The sequence below is a fragment of the Tasmannia lanceolata genome, unplaced genomic scaffold, assembly GCF_043159265.1.
Source record: "Tasmannia lanceolata isolate RefF3 unplaced genomic scaffold, GAP_Taslan_0.1 ptg000007l, whole genome shotgun sequence".
NCBI lineage: Eukaryota > Viridiplantae > Streptophyta > Magnoliopsida > Canellales > Winteraceae > Tasmannia > Tasmannia lanceolata.
The window spans coordinates 23,036,078-23,056,682 of record NW_027518684.1 but is presented as its reverse complement, the minus strand read 5'-3'; the positions used below and the strand labels follow the sequence as shown (position 1 = coordinate 23,056,682).

The 20,605-nt window shown below is 40.2% G+C and overlaps 1 protein-coding gene across 2 annotated transcripts in view; it reads right to left on the bottom strand.

Annotated features, from left to right (window-relative positions):
* Positions 1-238: 238 nt before the first annotated feature.
* The window catches only part of HCF106 (Bacterial sec-independent translocation protein mttA/Hcf106), a 35,920-nt gene continuing 15,553 nt past the window's right edge, over positions 239-20,605 (bottom strand). Inside the window, exons 5-8 of one of the 2 annotated variants that reach the window (XM_077385831.1) lie at positions 6,696-6,812; positions 6,112-6,237; positions 656-775; positions 239-573 (exon numbers count right to left, since the gene is read on the bottom strand). In XM_077385831.1, the coding sequence (XP_077241946.1) occupies positions 509-573; positions 656-775; positions 6,112-6,237; positions 6,696-6,812 (428 nt within the window). In that variant the 3' untranslated portion in view covers positions 239-508. Of the gene's footprint in view, positions 574-655; positions 776-5,623; positions 6,020-6,111; positions 6,238-6,695; positions 6,813-20,605 lie in introns of those variants that run through there. The other variant, XM_077385832.1, reaches the window with a different exon arrangement.

The following is a 20,605-nucleotide window of genomic DNA, read 5'->3' as shown; positions in this document are numbered from 1 at the left end:
CTAGCCCAGATAAGCTAAAGCACTGAAGCCTGTATCTTACAAATGGTATTGCTCCTTCATTCACAATTCACAATGGGACTAGAAACTTGTGGGTCATCTCATGATTGTCATTCGGATCAATGGTTACGATTACACAAGCCATTTACAACCCAATGTCGATCAAAGTCGCATGTTAGTTATAAAAACCATTATATATGAACAATTTAGTAGTAGCCATGGCAATTAGGCTTGCTAAATGTAGTGTAAAGATCCCCTCCAGCTTTTGCTTAAGCAACCCAGTGGCCTCAATCTCTTTCTCATTGTCGCTACTATCTTTTTGGCTTCAATGAATGATTTACAACTAATAAAGAAGAAATTGCATTAAAAGATTCGCTAATCTAACAGGGTAGAACATATAGGTGCCTCTAAAATTACTTTTACGAGGTAAAAAATTGCCTCATTTTACAATGTTATTATACAAAATCCAGCTCTACAAGGAGGATATCAGGAACCCATGAAGTTCCTCTCATCAGAAATCTGCAAATTCAACCAAATCTTCACTGGAATAAGATTTGGTTGCGGGTGAGATCCCATCTGCATTAAAATAAAATGGTGAACTCAAACTGAGAAAAAGAGTTGAGTTTGAAGGTGGGAAGATGTGAGAAGAATAGCAAACCTTGTGGTTTTTCTTCGGGTTTGAGCGTCTCCTCTTGTTTGACGACAGATGCTACTGGTTGCTCTTCTGTAACTTTCAATAATTCTTTACTGGAAGAACTGGTTGGGGTTGGGGTGCCATCTGCATAGAGGAAAATTTCGTGGGCCTGTCATCAAAGCCTTACCTTTTATTTGATGCAAAGCTGGAATTTATTCAGAACATAAAGAGTCCTATGGCCCTGTTTGGATTGCAAGAATTTTCTGGAGAAGTTTGTGTGAAACAACCAGTACCTCCAAAAGCTTAAGCAGTTGGAGAAAGGCATTATTTAATCTTTTATACTTGAACACTCCCCCTCACGTGTGGCCCCTCTTTTGGGTTGGCCTACACATGGCACATGTGGCCCCTCTTTGGGTATGGCCATTGCATGTGGAGTTTTGCTATCCAGGAGGTTTGGACTCAAGACCTTGGGCTCTAATACCATGTGAAACTACCAGTACCTCCAAAAGCTTGAGCTGATGGAGAAGGTGTTAATGAATCTTTTATATCTTAACAGTTTGGACAGGAAAAATACTTCTAAAAGTTCCTACATTTTTTGCACATGAAAAGAGATGAATTGAACCAACCCTATTCAATTTTTACTTGAGGACCCTTCAATTTATGATAATATCCCTTTAAATTAACCATAATCGAGGTGTCTATAAAGGATCTAGAGTTGGTTGGATCGCATAAAGAGCATTTGTCCTAGTTCAACTTATCAGTTAGCAGAGGTGTCCACTGTAAAACCTCCTACTCTTTAGGGTTTTAGGCCAAGAATAATTTCACTCAATTTCCTATAGAGATGAAGAGACAGAATTCCCCAAAACTCAACCAACACAAGGTTCCAGGAGAAGAGCAGTCATCTTTATCCCAGGCAGGATCTTTCTTTCCTCAGTACAATCAAATGCCCTTCGATTTGTTTCTTCCCAAAGGGTCTGTGCCACCGCAGGTATAGGATATCCTTCATGAGATACAAGCTCTTCAGCTCCTCCACTAGGACTCCACAAAGAATGAGTAAAAACCACAGTAGACACCAAACCAACCAAAGAAGGATAGAGCACTAGATCCTTCTCACCTCACGACTACCGATAACTTGATAGGAAATATGAAGTTTATCCACTCTACCAACACACTCGAACCATCTTATACTAGCCCTTAGATTTCTTATTTGTTCCAACAACAAAAAAACATCAAAAAAGATGAGTCATTTGAAATTTGTAAATAGACTTTAAGATGGAACTATCTCTATCCTTGAAATCTTTCATTAGTGCCCTTTCCTCTGCCTTCGACATCATTCTGCTAAAAGCTTCCCCCACAAGCGTATACAAGAAAGGAGAGATCGGGTCCCCCTTGCCACAATGCCCAAACCTTTTTACAAAAGCCCACTGCAACTCAATTCACCAAGATGGACTACAACAGAGATGGTACACAAGTATCACCCATTTCCCCCATTCCCTCCACAAGACCATCTATCAAGTAATATATAAAGCTCCAATCTACACAGTTGTATGCTTTTTCACATTGGTCTTGCACACAATGCCCTATCTCCCATTTCTCCATCTAGAATCAATATATGAAATGACAATATGTACCTCATTCAGAATCTTTCTACCTTCCACTAAGGCACCCCGTCGAAATAGAGAAATGATATCCCCCAAAGGTCTCTTCAACCTTAAGGAAATAACCTTTTGCCAGAATTTTGTATAATCTGCATATTCCCAAATTTAATAAAGATCCTTGCAAAATGTTTTTGAAGTAAAAGGATCTCTCCAAGAAAGCAATAAATGGTTTCTCATTCCAAGTCAATAATTCCCTCACTTGGCATGCTCCTACTGTCAAAGTATGAGTATGGTGCAGATACTTTTCATTGCCCTGAATAGGTGCCGCCAACGCACAATTATGCATGCTCCAGGCCATGTCTTTAAACGCTCGAAACCCTTATTTCCATCAAGAATCAATACATTCATTTGGTATATGTGCCCCATCCAGAATCTGTCTACCTTCTATAAAGGCACCATACGATGGAGAAAAGACAGACCCAAAACTCTCCACCTCAAGGAAAGAAGCCTTTCCAGAATTTTGTAAAAGTTGTTTACTCCCAAATTGAATAATAGATCCTTGCAAAACACATTTTAGGTAAAAGAATATTCACAAGAAAACAATAAATACATCAGAACTGTCATTCTCATTGTGTTCCAGGAATACCTCGACTTGGGTAGTGATGGGGTAGGAAAAGCAACGACCAATTGGCTGTCGACACGTGGCCCCAGAAGGGCCCACCATAAATCCAGCATCTGCCCAGGGGTAATCCGGTAATTACCTAAATGGCGGATTTGTTGTCACAGTATAACTGAGCTGGAGAAGAAGAAGAAGAAGGAGGAAATCCAATCTTTGAAAGTAAGGAACGTAGCCACATGAGTTCGCCACTCGTATGAGACATAGCTCTATATTCTGCCTCGGCACTGGATTTAGACACGACATCTTGTTTCTTACTTCTCCATGAAACAAGATTACCTCCAATAAAAGGTGCAATATCCTATAGTAGACCGTCTATCAGCCGGAGATCCTGCCCAGTCTGCATCAGTGTATCCTTCAATTCTCTGGTGCCCATGCCTCTGAAATAACAACCCTTTACCTGGCGAACTCTTCAGCTATCTCAATATCTGAAGTACAGCAGCCCAGTGTGAAGTGCGAGGTGAGCTCATATGCTGGCTAACAGCACTAACTGCAAAGGTAATATCTGGACGTGTAACAGTAAGATAAATGAGCTTACCAACTAAGAGTCTGTATCGCCCTGGATCTTCTAACAGGACTCCCTCCTCAGGGAGTAATTTCATATTCAGGTCCATAGGAGTTGAGGCAGGCTTGACTCCCAAACAACCTGTCTCATCAAGAAGATCCAGAACATACTTCCTCTGTGAGAGGTAGATACCCCTAGTCGAATAGGCAACCTCAATGCCCAGGAAATACCGAAGTCGACCCAAATCCTTAGTAGAGAACTCTGTCTGAAGGAAGGATTTGAGCCTCTGAATGCCACCTGTATCGCTACCAGTGATAATGATATCATCGACATATACTATCAACAGAACACAACCAGCCTGAGACTGAAAACTGAAGACGGAGTGATCAAATGCGCACTGCTTCATGCCACAGCGAATAAGTGTAGCACTGAACTTCCCAAACCAGGCTCTCGGAGATTGTTTGAGACCATAAATGGATTTCCTCAAACGGCAAACAAGAGAAGATCTCTCCCCCTGAGCAACATATCCAGGAGGTTGCTCCATATAGACCTCTTCCTCCAAATCACCATGAAGAAAGGCATTCTTTACATCCAACTGATGAAGATGCCAGCCATGTATCCCTTGACACGGACAGAAGGAATTTTCGCAACTGGTGAAAAAGTCTCGTCATAATCAATCACATATGTCTGCGTGTACCCTTTGGCAACAAGTCGAGCCTTAAGGCGCTCAACTGTGCTATCAGGAAGGTGCTTAACTGCATAAACCCAGAGAAAACCAACGGGGCGAGCACCATATGGTAGAGGGACCAAATCCCATGTCTGATTGGCCTGAAGGGCCTGCATCTCAAGATCCATAGTCGCCCGCCAGCCTTGATGATCAAGTGCCTCCTGTAGAGTCTTAGGTAGAGAACTAGAAGACAAAGACGAAAAAAAACTACGAAATACAGGGGTGAGAAAGTCATAAGACACAAAAGAGGAAATGGGATGAGCAGTACTGCGAGACCGAGTGCGAGAGGCAATGGGAGAGTCAGAATGCACCTCTCCGTTCTCGATTCTCCGTCCTACCTCTGACCCTTTCCCTCTTACACCTCGAGTTTTTGGCTGTCTCTGTTTTGTCCACGTTCTTGGGTCAGGATTAGAGAAGTTGGATCCTCGGGCCGAACGGTGTATCTTTCTAGGTTACTCTCGGACCCAAAAGGGTTATCGTTGCTACAGCCCTCGCCTGCGACGATCCTTTGTGTCGGCAGATGTTACATTCTTTGAGACTCAATCATTTTTTAGTCCGTCCATCTCGTTGGATCCCTCCCCCTCTACACTTCAGGAGGATTCCTCGCATACTCATGCTCTTCCTCTTCGTGTTCTTCCTAATCCCATCCCTGTTTCTACGAATAATAGAAATCTTTCGTCAGGTCTTCAGATATGTCTCCACAGCAATCTTCCAAGTCAAATAGTTGGATCCATCAAGACGAGAAGTGGTAACCGGTGGGAATGACGTATCCACCGAAGACAAAGACGACGACGCAGCCTGACACGGCTGGGAACTAGTAGCCATAGCTGGAGTACAAATAATAGGGTCCTCAGTACGAGGGGTATCTTCCATAAGAGACTGGGAAGAAGACTGAAGATGACCAACAACGAGCAAGTAGAGACAAATATGAAGACTATAAGCAAGCTAATAGACCGCGGCTTCGTGAGGACAACATATGCATAAGGGAGGCATGAGATAGCCTCACGACATAAAGACAAAGTCGAGACAACTCCGAGCCACAAACATCGCAACGATGTAAGTACAAATCCAGAACAACACCATGAAGATAGTGATCAGGCCGAACAAGAAAATCTAGGGCATAGCTATGACCCAAAAGTGGAAGAAGAGATTATGATAGATCAGATTAGGGCAAAGAAGAGTGGGGAAAAGAGGGTACTATAGCAGGAACGGTAGCGATGTACTGTAGCGATTCACTGTAGTAGTACTGTAGCGATGTACTGTAGCGGGTACTGTAGCGATTTACTGTAGCGGGTACTGTAGCAAAGAATGGAGGGGTTATGGTTAGGGTTAGGGATGGAGAAGATAGAGGTGGAGGTTAAGGTTCGGGTTAGGGAAAAAAGAAGAAAAGAAAAAGAAAAAAAAATGGCCCTAGGCATCCATGCCCTAGAGCTCTGATACCATGTTGAGAGAGGTAGAGAAAAGAGAGAAAGTAAAGAGTGAGAGAAAAGATTGAATTAGGGTTCTCCCCCTCACTCATGTAATATAAATAATAAAGAGTGAAGTACAAAGACAAGTATGCCCTTGGGCATTACAATAAAGACCTAAAGACCTGTTAACACATCTAATGAAATTACAGTGAAAGAGTAGCTAATCTAACAGAGTAGAACATGTGGGCACCTCTATTATTACTTTTAGAAGGTAAGAAATTGCATTATCCTACAATTTTATTTTACAAAATCCAGCTCTACAAGGAGGATTTCAGGAATCCATGAAGCTCCACTCATCTGGGTCCTCGTAAGAAATCCAAAGTCGATCGAGAACGTAAAAACCACATGTTGATCCTTCGCACTTCATCCCTCATTTTCTGGTTTCTTGGATGATGGCATTCCAGTAGCATTTTCTGGTGTAAATTATACAAAATTTTAATAAATTTTATTGCACTAACAGGATACAGAAAACTAATAGGAAGTGAAAAGATGAGGAATCACATACCTTGAGTTTGTTCTTCAGGTTTGGGGTTCGGCGCATTCTGCTTGGCAGCAATTGCTGTCAACTGGTCTTCTGTGAGTTTCAACAGCTCTTCACTGGAATAAGATTTGGTTGTGGGTGAGGTCCCATCTGCATTAAAATAAATTGATGAACTCATGCGAGGGAGAGACATCAAGTCTGAAGATGTGAGAACTATGTAGCATCAGTAAGGATAGGAGTGTCAAAATCCAACACGAATATCGATTGTCAGATTCGATAAACCTTAAAAAGAAAATTCACGGATTCACCAAAATATTTTAATTTCTTTACATAATAATACGGTTATAAAAAGTAATATATTGAGAATTTAAAAAGGTAAAGCAAATATAAATTTTTTTTCTATATAAAAACATACTACTAGGATGGATAAAACTGGAAACAGGCGTAAATTGTGAAGTTGTGATAGTAATATTTAGATAAAAACAGATAAAAGAGATGTAGAAGTGTCGTAAAGAGTCCTCAAGTATCAGAACCTGACATGTGTCAGACACATGTTCTTCGCCCATCTAGAAGAATCCGTGTAACATTGTGTGAGAAGAATCACAAACCTAGCAATTGTTCTTGAGGTGTGGGCATCTGCGTTTGCTGTTTGAGGGCAGATGCTACCGGCAACTCAACTTTCACTAATTCTTCACTGGAAGAACTGGTTGGGGTTGGGGTGCCATCTGCATAGAGGAAAATTCCATGGGCCCATCATCAAAGCCTTCTCTTTTCTTTTATGCAAATCTGGAATTTATTCAGACGATAAACAGTACTAAAAGTATAACAGATGTGAGAGAACCCAGAAAATACAATTACAAAGAATAAGTCATGGTTGAGAAAATGGAAGTTTATCAGCCAATAATTGAAATCTCAAGTTCAGACAACAGTACAGAGTACTATAAGGGATATGAGCGACTGCAAATAATACAATTAAAAAGAGGAGACGGTAACAATTAAGAAAATCTATGTTTATTAGTCAGTCATTGAAATCTCAAGTTTAATAACCAATATGGTGATAGGAAACCAGCATCTCCAAGAGGTAAGTCATGACTGAGAAATGGGAAACCATCCTACCTTTTTTTTTAAGATTAACATTATTTCATTAAATCATTAAAAAAAAAAAATTATTTCATTAAGAGATGTAATCCTGCGGTAAAGAGTAGTGAAACAAAGTTTCCCAAAAAAGAAAACCAGACACAAGATTTCTAGTAAAAACAACTGTACCAATGCTTGTCCAATCCCTATCACACCTAACTCTGAAAGAAGAGACAAGATGATGTGGATCGTAGGCCCAATAAGAAGCATATTGGCCCATTAGGATTTATTTCCATATTTTTAGTTTCTCGGATTTTATGTCCATGTTTTTAGTTTAGGGCTTTTATTTTCATGGAAGAAAATGATCCATGTAGAAGAACCGCGTAGATTCCTTCTACCTTGTTCATGAATTTTTTCTAAAGGATTCATTTAGCCAACCCCAACTAGTTTGGGACAAAGGCTTTGTTGAGTTGAGTTGAGTTTTTAGTTTAGGGCTTTTATTTTCTATGGATTTTTATTTCAATTGCCTATAATAGGCCTCATGTATTAGGGATTAGTGGCTTTTGATGAATTGAATATTGATTGAGATTCTCCCCTCTAATTTACTCTCTTCTTCTTCCCTCCACAGATTTCTTCTTCTTCCTCCTCCCCCTCTTTCTCTTCTCTTCTTCACCTATTCTTCTTCTATTCTTCTCTCTTCCCTCCTCTTTTTCTCCCCTTTCTTATTTCTCTTCCTGATTCTACATCAAATTTGGTATCAGAGCGAAGGATCCCAGCCCCGCAACGCCGGAACCCGAGAGCCAAGCATAGAAAACTTCCAACAGCAAACAGAATTTGTTTCTTCAAGTTCGAAGCAGTTTGCTGCTGATGTGTTGCTGATCAGACTGTCCATGCCACAGTCAAGTTGGGCTGCTGTTCGACGATTCAATAGCTTGGAAATCAGCCCTTTTTTTTTATTGTCTTGCAGCCCACCTTCATCCCTTATTCCAAACAAGACCTAACCCTAACCCATTCCCCTCTATTTATCCAATCAAAACCTGCAGAGAATTTACACCAAATCAGCCCCAAAACCAGTCCTTAAGCTTTCTTTTTAGCAACCCTTACAATCTATTTCACCCACATAGCCACAAACCAGCCCCCAAACGTCATCTCCACCATCTTCAACCAACAAAAACCTGTCCATCACACCCTACTCTCGTACCCTTTTATCCTTGAAACAGTCCCTGTAGCTTTAGCTTCAACCCACTTTCTCCCTTATTCAAACCCTAACCAAGACGCTTTAAAACCCTAAGAACACCTAAACCACTTCTCAAAAATCAATCTCCTCCGCCACAGAACCCTAAGAATAACCTTAGACTCTACCCCAAATTGAAACCCTAAACTCTACCCTAATAAATCCCCTAGCCCTAGCCCTAACCCTATCCCTCATCTTTCTGACCCTTTCCATCACATTCCCTCCTCAACAGACCCCATTTTTTCTTCCTACAATAACAAAAAAAATAAACCCAAATCTTCAACTCTCTTCGCCGGAGCTTCCGTGCCGCCGTTCGCCGCGCCACCACCATCACCATCGTCTCATACCTAAAGTTCCCATCGCATTGCCGCTGCAACTTCTGACCAGAGTCTCTTGCCGGAGTAGAAGCCGAAGTCTTCGGCGCGTTGCTGTCGCGGAGAAGGAAAACCCAAGCATTGTACCGTGAAAGAAAAGGAAACATTGAGTTTCCTTTTTCTTTAGACTCTAAAAGGGTAATTACTTCTCCCCTTTTTCAGTTAGGCACCCCCCTCTCATATTAGTTAAGTTAATACAACCCTCTTCTTTTCACTTGGACACCCCCCACTTTATTCATTTCAACTTCACGTGGCAAATAAAGGGTATATTCTCCGCCCCCTATTTTCCTTAGACCACCCATTTTTATTACAATCACTAATCTTATAACATAAGGTAAGTTCCACCCCCTCTTCTACCTAGGACGCCCTCTTTTATTAATAACTTATCAGATTCGATTCAATCCGATTCACTCGATTCAATCTGTTATGCAATAGCGTAACTAAGTAAAGAAACAGAACATAAATATTTTCTTTTTCTTTCTCTCATAGTGCACTCTCTCTCTCTCTCTCTCTCTCTCTCTCTCTCTCTCTCTATATATATATATATATATATATATATATATATATATATATATATATACTCTCACTCTCTCTCTCTATATATATATATATACTATATACTCTCGCTCTTCAGCCTCTCTTTTTACCTTTGGACAACCCCCCTTTATGTCATCAGTTATTGCCTAATAAATTAAGGTATTTTCCACCCCCTTTTTTACCCTTAAGCACCCCCTTAGAGAAAAATCTGACTCTTCATCTCTAGTTTCTCTTCACTTTCTCTCTCTTCACTTGGGCCATTTTCACTCAAAATTTGATCTCATCGTCAACTTGAAGAGCCTATCACGCCCACTTTCAGCAGTCAACAATGAGTGCAAGCACTACAACGACCAACTTCCATCGTCTGTTTGTTTTGGTCCGACCACTAATCCGAACCATCCAGGAGTCCGATTTGAGATCCGAGACAGGCATTGTGTTCCTTTCGACACGAAAGACAAATTAGACGGTTGATTTCATTTTTCGACATTGATCCCAATGGCTCCACCATTTGTTCCATATTTTGCTGGGTAGAACGATCGATATTTTCCTGCCTTTCGTGAAAAAGACCAATTGAAGTGGAGGGTTTCTTCAAACAACAAGGAGCTGAGGCAACTATTCAATCAAATGATATTGAGCATGTTTCCCATCCCTTCTCGAGAAACAAGTGGGGTATTTCTTTACAAAATTGTGCTCAATTTCATATGTGGCAATTCCGCCAAGATCTCTTCGTTAGTTGGGGGAAGAATCAGCACGAATCGGATTTTTTGAGGAAGGTATCGAGAGAGAATTTGACTTGGTTAGACAATGTGTGGTTGGTGTTTAAGGATCGATTTTTTAGCAAGGTACAGAATGTATCGTCAAATATTCAATATGATTCCACAAGATCTATTTTCGTTCAAGTAACGGATTCAAGCCAATTGAAAGGATCTTTTGATCAATCAAGAGATCATTTCGATTCCATTGGTAATGAGGATTCGGAATATTGTGTTGATCAATCAAACAGAGATTCAGCAACTAAAAGAAAGATCAATTCTTTGGGATGCATAAGGCTACACTCCTTATGGCTATAAGGCTGTCAGTAGCCATAAGGCTACACTCCTTATGGCTACTATGAGGATGCATGTTTACGGTGGATCGATCTCTAGACGCATAGCATGAATACTATGGCTATGATCACCGAGCGACTATCTACCGAACCAGTAAAACTGCGAAACGACAAGCCCAATCGTTCTGGATTCGTATGGTGTAGGCGGGTCGTGTTGAAGGCGGGCCTCCATTTCGTCGATGGGAAGAGATTCATTATGAGTTTATGGGATTTTATGCGATCTTAACAAATCGGTATGAACTAAGATTGAAGCGTGAACGAATAATCGCAACTCGCAGTGGATGTGAAGCCGCAGCCCGTCGTGCACGACGCCGAAATTGAAGCAGAAAATAGATATTTGGAACCCCGCATGCATGAGAAGTTAGTTGTGAACACTATTGAGAAGCCATATGCTAGTATTGAAGAAGATACCCTGCCGAAGCGAGCCGACAGGGACACAGTTACCGACCCGATCCCTATACTGTAAAAGGCAAAGGCGCTAACATGCCAAAACTGATGGCCACAAGAGGCGGCTCTTGCTATATACACAGATTTAGAAGTGGATGTAAGAAGTCCGGTTTCAGAACCAGTAGCGGTATAGCTCGCCGTCCCTTTCACTCCCCTGCATTCCCTTGTTTGATCGGATAGTTTCCCTCTGTTCGCTAATATTGATGAGATCATTATCGAAGTTGAGCCCGTGCTTATGTCAAATACAAAATCAGAGATGGAAGATATAGAGCCAGAGAGTCTGATGATTGATGATTCATTGCCAGAGCATGCAGAGCACGAGCGGTTTATTGAGGTTGCCGATTCCATATCAGTACATGAGCACAATGATATGATTGATTCCACGGTAGATGTTCCGCTTGAGATTATTGTGGAGGTTGAGACAGAGGATTTCAGTGCATATGATGATCATCAAGAGGGTTGTAAGCCTGATAACACCGAGCCAGATATGGTTGAGCTGTTGGCCTTGTTCCTGATTCCATTGAGACAGATTTGATACCATCAGGTGATATCCTTATTGAGGCTGGTCATGGATTGGTACTGCCCATAGTTGTTATGCCGATCCCACCGATCTATGAGGAGTACATTGCTATCTTTCCAGCCAGTTTACTTCTTCAGAGTGGTTTGTGTTCTTATGATTCTACATGGGCAATTTCTTCCCTCTCGCTCCGTCGGCATTTTAAACACTTCTCACGGTTGTTACGAGCATTACACATCAGGAGTACCTTCGACGGAATACGACTCATAGTGCTTCAATGGATCTTCTACATATTTGACCTAGGTGGACTAAAACTCGAGGGTGGGTTCTTTTCAAGCAGGGGAGAATGATGCAGATAGTAAGCCCAATAAGAGGCATATTAGCCCATTAGGATTTGTTTCCATATTTTTAGTTTCTAGGATTTTATTTCCATTTTTTAGTTTAGGGCTTTTATTTTCCATGGATTTTTATTTCAATTGCCTATAAATAGGCCTCATTTATTAGGGATTAGTGGCTTTTGATGAATTGAATATGGATTGAGATTCTCCCCTCTAATTTACTCTCTTCTTCTCCCCCTCTAAAGATTTCTTCTTCTTCCTCCGTCCCCTCTTTCTCGTCTATTCTTTCTCTTCTCTTCTTCTTCTATTCTTCTCTCTCTCTTCTTTTCTTCTTCTCTTTTTCTCCCCTTTCTTCTATTTCTCTTCCTGATTCTACATCACAAGATGTCTCAAGGAACTGTCAAGCTTGTTTGCCATGTCACTGGCAGATCTCTCCAAAGGAGTATCTATCGACCAAGGCCTTTACGTTTCCAACTCCAAATTTCTAGCAATGCTGATTTGAATGCCCGGGAGACTTCAGAGCCAGATAATATCCCACCCCACAATCCAAAAGAAACCGACCACTGGATGAATAAGTTTGATAGGGATTCCTCTTATAATAAAAAGAGCACCAACATAACAAAGAGAAACATGAATATACGAAAAAGTACCATTGCCACTTTTAATGTGTAGAAGTCCTTGCTATCTTAGCTTGCCACGGTCCTTGGATACAAAAAACACGGACTTCCCATTGTCTTAGTTGAGGGTGTCCTTGGGATTTGGTATCCCATCAAAATCTATGGAATCCCATCATTGAGTAGATGAAGAAGAAACTTGTAGGGTTGAAAATATCAATCGTTTGGTGAGTGCATCACTCTCATCAAGGTTGCTTTCTCTAACCTTCCTATCTAATTCATGTTTCTCTTTAAAATCCATGTTAGCAGTGTTGAAGGTTTTAAATTCCGGTTTCAGTCATAAGCGAAACAGAAATATTTTGATTTTGATAAGAAATTAAGGCCAAAATTTTGTTAAATTACAGAAACATTTCGGTACAAAATCATGGCCGGAATCTAGGTAAGATTCTTCACCGCTGATTTTACTTCTTATTGTTTGTCGTTTTTAGAAATAACTTAAAAGGAATCTCGTTGTTCTTCTCTTTCTTTGCAGGTGGAGTTGATTTTTGTTAGGGTTTATATCCAACTAACGACCTTTCAACTGAAACTTTGCTCCTTTTTATCTGGAAAGTCACATGTTTCAGAAGAAATCGCAAATTTTTTTATGAAATCCAGAAATTTCGAGCGAAATCTTATATTTTTCCGAAACCAAGTGGATGTCGTTTTGGTAGCAGCCAAAAACGAAATAATTCGGCCGAAATTTAAAACCATGGTATTGCTAAGAAGAGAGAGATCATTTAAAGAAATTTCTTGTGCGAAGGGGGAAGGAAAGAGACTCAAGCAATTGGTTACGAGGGATCTGCTGTGTATGCCGAAACTTGAAGGGGGCATGTGCATTGGGAATTTGGTGGAGGTAAAAAGCCCTTTTTGGGAAGTGACTGGAGATTTTTTGAAGAGAGAGATGCCTTTAGAGGAAAGTGACGTAGATCAGGAACATGGAAGTCCATTTGTCCATTTTGGATAGTGGTCACCAGAGGATTAGATTTAGGCTAAGGGATGACGCAAGAGTGAGGTTTTGGCATGATGTGATCAGGTTGTTGTCTATTATCCCAATCATTCTTGAGCCTATTTGGGATTGCAAGAGATAAAATGCCAAAACTTCTGAGAGCTATGAAAGGGCAAGGGTGGCTAGTTTGGGGATGGGTGTTTTGTCGAAGCCTAAAAGATTCAGAATTAGATTGCTTGATTAACCTTCATTGCACCCTTGGGCATGCTTTGTTTCCAAGGTTTAGGTGGACTATAGGGTTTGGGCTTTCGACCCTAGAGAGATGTTTTGCATTGTATCTTTCCTTCCAAAGCTCCTTTCATCCATACCCCCTTCTAGTGGAAGAAAGTTTGGTGAAAGATTGAAGAGGCGTCACTTCCATATGGTCAAAAAATGCATATGTGCATGGAAGAGGAGTCAGAAAACCATTTGTTCATCCATTGCAAGGGGGAAGCCGTCATTGGGTCCCTGGTTTTTGGTTCGTTTGTTGTATGTTGGGCCCACCTAACTGGTTTGGGGCCTTATGGAGTGATGGTGTTGCTGTGACCATTGGGTTACCTGTTGTGGTCTTTGGTGTCATTTGCTATTTTTTGGAGCATTTAGATAGAGAAGCGTTCACACATTTGAGGAAAAACTACCTTTCTTTTTTTGGTTTTATCATGGAAGATTAAGTTTCTTATTGCTGGTTGGGTTGTGGTTATGAAGAAATTTTGGGGCTATTTTATTGATAACGTCCTCAGAAATTGGCATGATATTTTGGTTGGAAGATTGCCCAAGTTAAAGGCTTTGGCAAACTGTGTTCTTCCCCCACGCCACCTCACTAACGCCATCAAGCTTAACTCCGGCCTTTCCTCCCTTGGGAACCTCCGACCACTTGGAATTGGAAGGGTTTTCTATGATGACAATATTATCCTTCCCTTATAGGGTCTAATTGGTCATAGTGATTCCTTGAACGAAACTGTGAGCTCTTCATGTCAGCATGCACATTTTTTTTAGACGGATGAATGGTTATTAAAGGTTGAGGGGGCTATTCCAATGTGATTTTGTGGACCCAAGATAGCAATCCGGGACCGTGGAGGTTGAGTCACTACATGGATGAGATGATTGACCTTTGTCGTGGTCGAGATATTGTTTTCTCCCATATTCTAGGGAGAGTCAACCATCTAGTTGACAAGTTAGCTAAGTCAGGCGTTTCTAGTTATGAAATGTATATTAGATTATCAGGCACCTTCTGCTTGATGGTGTTCTTTTGTATTTGCTTTTTTTTTTCAATAAAATTTGTTTACTTCTTAGAAAAATGATATGAGAGAAACAAAGTAGGTTTGTAGAAGTCAACTGGGATATACAAATAACCTAAGCACTTTTTCGCATTGTTACCAAAACCAAACCCAAATCCTTGATTATTCAAACTCGCACAAAAAATGCCTGTACTTCTAAATAACATCATGAAAAATTCTAAGGACATCATAGGACATTTGATTTCATACTTAAGAGCATCATTATGACATGTGTTTCAAATTTTGGACTTAGAGATAACTTGGCCACGGTAAAATGGAGTCAACTCAGGGGTCAATGATTGACATAGTCATAACTCAGGTTAGTCAAAGGCTAAGAAGCACGGGTATGGGTACGACACGACACGGGTACGTGGATTTTCCAAAAAACCCGGGTGCGGGTATGTTCGGGTACATTGAATATAATAATATTTTTTATTATTTTATTATATATTTATAAAAGTTAAAAAAAAATTAAAGAACATTCAAATTACAATTAACATCACTAAAATAGCAAAATCTAATATTACTCCATATTTCATAAGATCCATATTTCATAAGTTCCAACTTCAAGTACAAGATGTTACGATCGCATCATTCGTTAGATACAATGTCCGTCGCCTCATCTCCAATATCATCCTCTACATCATCGGTAAAAACAACGGCCTCCAAATCCGGCTCATGAGTGAAAGGCTAGCAACTTCAAGCACCCCAACATCCTAAAAAGAATCAAATGAATCTCCACCTATGTCCCACATCTTCGACTCTCCCTGTACATACTGTGGAGATCGTCTTGATAGAAGACGAAGATTACAATGAGCAAAAACCAAGTCCTGAGCTTGTTTTGGAGTAATCTTGTTCCTTCTCAAAGAATGCACAAAGGAGTAAGTGCTCTGATTCCTCTCGGAACAAGATGAAAACGAAGGCTGCATACTAGGAAGCACGAGTACTCAAAACTGCCTCCCGTACCCGTGTCGGGTGCGTATCTGGTACGGGTACGCTCGGGTACGTTCCGGGTACACACCCAATTATTCTTTTCAAAAAAATTGAAAAGTACAGGTTGGGTGCGCGTCGGGTACATTCTGGGTACGTACCCGACACGTTTAAAGGTTTTAAAATAAAAAAAAGAAATACAGGGGGCTGGGCTGTAAAATAGGGGGGCTTATGTTTAAAGAACATATTCTATCTTAAAGAGGGTGTCTGGAGTAAAGAGGGAGAGGGTTAAAAAAGACATATTTTTAACCTAGGTTTACTCTCTCTCTCTCTCTCTCTCTCTCTCTCTCTCTCTCTCTCTCTCGATGGCGACGATCTCTCCGGAGTCCAGACTCTCCGCCTCTCTCGTACTCTCACAGGACTCTCCCTCTCTCTCAAAGGTAAACCCCTCTCTCTCCCCAACTCTCTCTCTCTCTCCCCAACTCTCTCTCTCTCTCTCTCTCTCCAACTGTATTGTTTTCTCTCTCTCTCTGTCTCCTTTCTCTCTCCAATATTTTTGCTTTTTTTTAGATTATGACAACTGATTGTGTTTCCCAAACCCATTTTTGGTTTAGGCCCTGTTCTTTTGAGATTATAGCAACTGATTGTCAGCTCCAAGCCTATTCTCGGGCTCAGTTTAGGGCTGACAATAAGTTGTCATAATCTGAAACGAAGAGGGCCTTAGGGCAGGCAATCGGTTATAATAATTAGTGGGCTTTAGGCCCTGTTCATTTCAGGGAGTCCAGAACTGATTTTTGGAGTGAAAATTATGATTAATTTTAACTCCAATAATCAGTTTTGGGCTCACAATTACTGGATTAGGGCTTTAGGCCATGTTAATTTCACATTGTGACAATCGATTGGGAGCCCAAAATGATTTTTGGAGTCAAAATTATGTTTAATTTTGACTCTAATAATCGGTTTTGGGCTCACAATTAGTGGATTAGGGCTTTAAGCCCTATTAATTTCAAATTGCGACAACCGATTGGGAGCCCAAAACTGTTCTCTCAGCTACTCTCTCTCTCTCTCAGCCTCTCCCTCTCTACTATTCTCTCTCTCTCTCTCTGTCTCTCTGTTACTCTCTCTCTCTCTCTCTCTCTCTCTCTCTCTCTCTCTCTCTCTCTCTCTCTCTGCATCTGTCTCTTTATTTTTTATTTTTTTGGATTTTGAAAATTGATATAGTCCAAAACAGATTATTGGGCCCTATTTGTTTTGGATTTTGTAATTTTCAGTCCAATAATCAACTTTGGACTTAAGTTGGTTTGAGAAGTGCAAAAATCCAAAATTAAAAGGGCCTAAATGTTCATTTGGGATTGTGTCAACTGATTGACAGTCCAAAACTGATTATTGGATTCAAAATTTTGTTTAATTTTGAGTCCAATAATCCGTTTGGGGCTCACATTTAGGCCCTGTTCATTTGATATTTTTATACTGTGATAATTGTTACTGGCTTGTTGCCTTATTTGTTGCTTATTGACTTATTGTTGTTGGCTTGTTGCCTTATTTGCGTTGCATTGCATTCAATTTGTGTAATTGAGAGTCCCTTGTTTTGTTGGGTCTTGTATATTTTAATAGTCTGTTCATTAAATAGATATTTTATTATATATCTATTCAATAATTTGTTGTATATTTTATTCCAATAATCTGTTCATTGTTCTTTTAATAGATTTAAGAATATCTTCATCTGGTGCTAGTGTGACACCTCCTACCGATGAAGATGTCTCGAAGCCTTTGTGAAAGCATGTGTCGAGATATGATAAAGATCCTAAAGGTGGAGGGAATGTGAAGTGACAGTGCAATTATTGTCAAAAAATATTTAGTAGCTTGTACACAAGGGTTAGGGCACAGTTGTTGAAGATAGCCGGACAAGGAATCAGAGCATGTCCTAAAGTGAAGACGAGTGATATAGTTATGCAAAGGATGGAGGAAGAACCCAACGAGATTATGAAGCAAAATGCTCTCAAGAAAGTGTCATTGCCACCATCGTCGAGTATTGAATCATTGGGTTGCACAAGTATGTTTGTGGCTCCAAGTTACGATTTGAAGAAGAGAAAGACAAGTGGAAGTGTGAGTGCACTTGAAAAAGCTTTCAACATGGCGGCCTGTGATCAACTACATGCCGAGATTGCTAGGATGTTTTACTCTGGTGGCTTGCCCTTTCACCCAGCAAGGAACCCATACTATGCTAGTTCCTATACTTTTGCCGCCAACAATGCACTTTTAGGTTATTTGCCTCCAGGGTACAACTTGCTTAGGACAACTCTACTTCAAAAAAAGAAAGCTAATATTGATAGGTTGTTGCAACCTATTAGAGATACGTGGAGGGAGAAAGGCGTGAGCATTGTTAATAATGGATGAAGCGACTCACAGAGAAGGTCTCTCATTAACTTCATGGCAGTATCAGAAAGTAGACCTATGTTTCTTAAGGCGATAAATTGTTCGGTGGAGACAAAGGACAAGCATTTCATTGCTAACTTATTGAAGGAAGTCATTAATGAGGTTGGACATGATAAGGTTGTCCAGGTAGTTACCGATAATGCTCCAAATTGCAAGGCGGCCAAACAACTTGTTGAAGCTCAATTTCCTTACATATTTTGGACCCCGTGTGTGGTGCACACACTCAAACTTGGTTTGAAGAACATTTGTGCGGCAAAGAATGTGGAAGTAAATCAAATTGCCTATGGAGAATGTAATTGGATCTCGGATATTGCGGGAAATGTCATGTTAGTGAAGAATTTCATCATGAATCATTCGATGAGATTGGCCATATTCAACGACTTCAATAGTTTGAAGTTGCTTTCTGTTGCCGAGACTCGCTTTACGAGTGTTATTGTGATGCTTAAGAGATTTAAACACTTAAAGCAAGGTCTACAATCGATGGTGATTAGTGACAAATGGAATTGTTATCGAGAGGATGATGTAGGAAAAGCAAAGTTTGTGAAAGAGAAGGTGTTGGATGATATTTGGTGGGATTCTATCAATTACATCTCTCTTTTACATCTCCTATGTATGACATGCTTAGAGAGTGTGACACAGATAAGCCTTGTCTTCATTTGGTTTATGATATGTGGGACACGATGATTGAGAAAGTGAAGACGGCAATCTATAAGAAGGAAGGAAAGAGGAAAGAAGAAGAGTCTAGCTTTTAAGTGGTGCATGAAATTCTTTTTGATCGTTGGAACAAGAGCAACACTTCGCTTCATTGCTTGGCTCATTCATTGAATCCAAGGTTAGGTGACTTCAAATTTTATGTAGATTAATAGTTATGTTCATTGTGAACTTTATTTCCTACTTTTAACATGCAACTAAATTATTTTTTCTATTCTTTAAGGTATTATAGCGAAGAATGGCCTAGTACCGGTTCAAATCGTGTTCCTCCACATAAGGATACAGAAATTCATGCAGAGAGGGTAAAGTGCTTCAAAAGGTACTTTCCCAATTCAGCAGATCGTACGAAGGCTAATGTAGAGTTTACCCACTTCTCTATGAAGTCTAGATTATTCAATGACGCTGATTCCATCAATGACCAAACTATTTTAGGCTTCATGATTGTTGGGCTGTCCACGGTATATGTGCTCCTATGCTTCAAAGCTTAGCTTTGAAGCTTCTTATACAGCCTTCGTCTTCATCTTGTGCCAAGAGGACTAGGAGCACTTACTCCTTTGTGCATTCTTTGAGAAGGAACAAGATTACTCCACAACGGGCTCAGGACTTGATTTTTGTTCATAGTAATCTTCGTCATCTATCAAGACAATCTCCGCATAAGAAACTTCAAAGTTAAGCTTTGAAGCATAAAATCACATGTATCGTGGACATCCCACCAATCATTAGGCTCTAAAGTAGCTCGGTCATTGATGGAATCAGAGTCATTGAATAATCCAGACTTCATAGAGAAGTGAGCAAACTCTACATTAGCCTTCGTGTGATCTGCTGAATTGGAAAAGTACCTTTTAAGACACTTTACCCTTTCTGCATAAATTTTTGTATCCTTATGTGGAGGAACACGATTTAAACCGGCACTAAGCCATTCTTCGCCGTAATACCTTCAAGAATAGAAAAAATAATTTATTTTCATGTTAAAAGTAGAAAATAAAGTTCACAATGAACATAATTGTTAATCTAAATAAAATATGAAGTCACCTAACCTCGGATTCAATGAATGAGCCAAGCAATGAAGCGAAGTGTGACTCTTGTTCCAACGATAAAAAAGAATTTCTTGCACCACTTCATAAAAGCTAGACTCTTCTTCTTTCCTCTTTCCTTCCTTCCTATAGATTGTCGTCTTCACTTTCTCAATCACCGTGTCCCACATATCATCAACCAAATGAAGACAAGGCTTATCCGTGTCACACTCTCTAAGCATGTCATACATAAGAGATGTAAAGGGGAGTATGTAATCGATAAAATCCCACCAAATGTCATCCAACACCTTCTCTTTCACAAACTTTGCTTTTCCTACATCATCCTCTCGATAGCAATTCCATTTGTCACTAATCACCATCGATTGTAGACATTGCTTTAAGAGTTTAAATCTCTTAAGCATCACAATAACACTCGCAAAGCGAGTCTCGGAAACGGAAAGCAACTTCAAACTATTGAAGTCGTTGAATATAGCCAATCTCATCGAATGATTCATGATGAAATTCTTCACTAACATGACATCTCCCGAAATATCTGAGATCCAACTACATTCTCCATAGGCAATTTGATTTACTTCCACATTCTTTGCCGCACAAATGTTCTTCAAAGCAAGATTGAGTGTGTGCACCACACAGGGGGTCTAAAATATGGAAGGAAATTGAGCTTCAACAAGTTGTCCGGCTACCTTGCAATTTGGAGCATTATCGGTAACTACCTGGACAACCTTACTATGTCCAACCTCATTAATGACTTCCTTCAATAAGTTAGCAATAAAATGCTTGTCATTTCTCTCCCCCGAACAATCTATCGCCTTTAGAAACAAGGTCTACCTTCCGATACCGCCATGAAGTTAATGAGAGGCCTC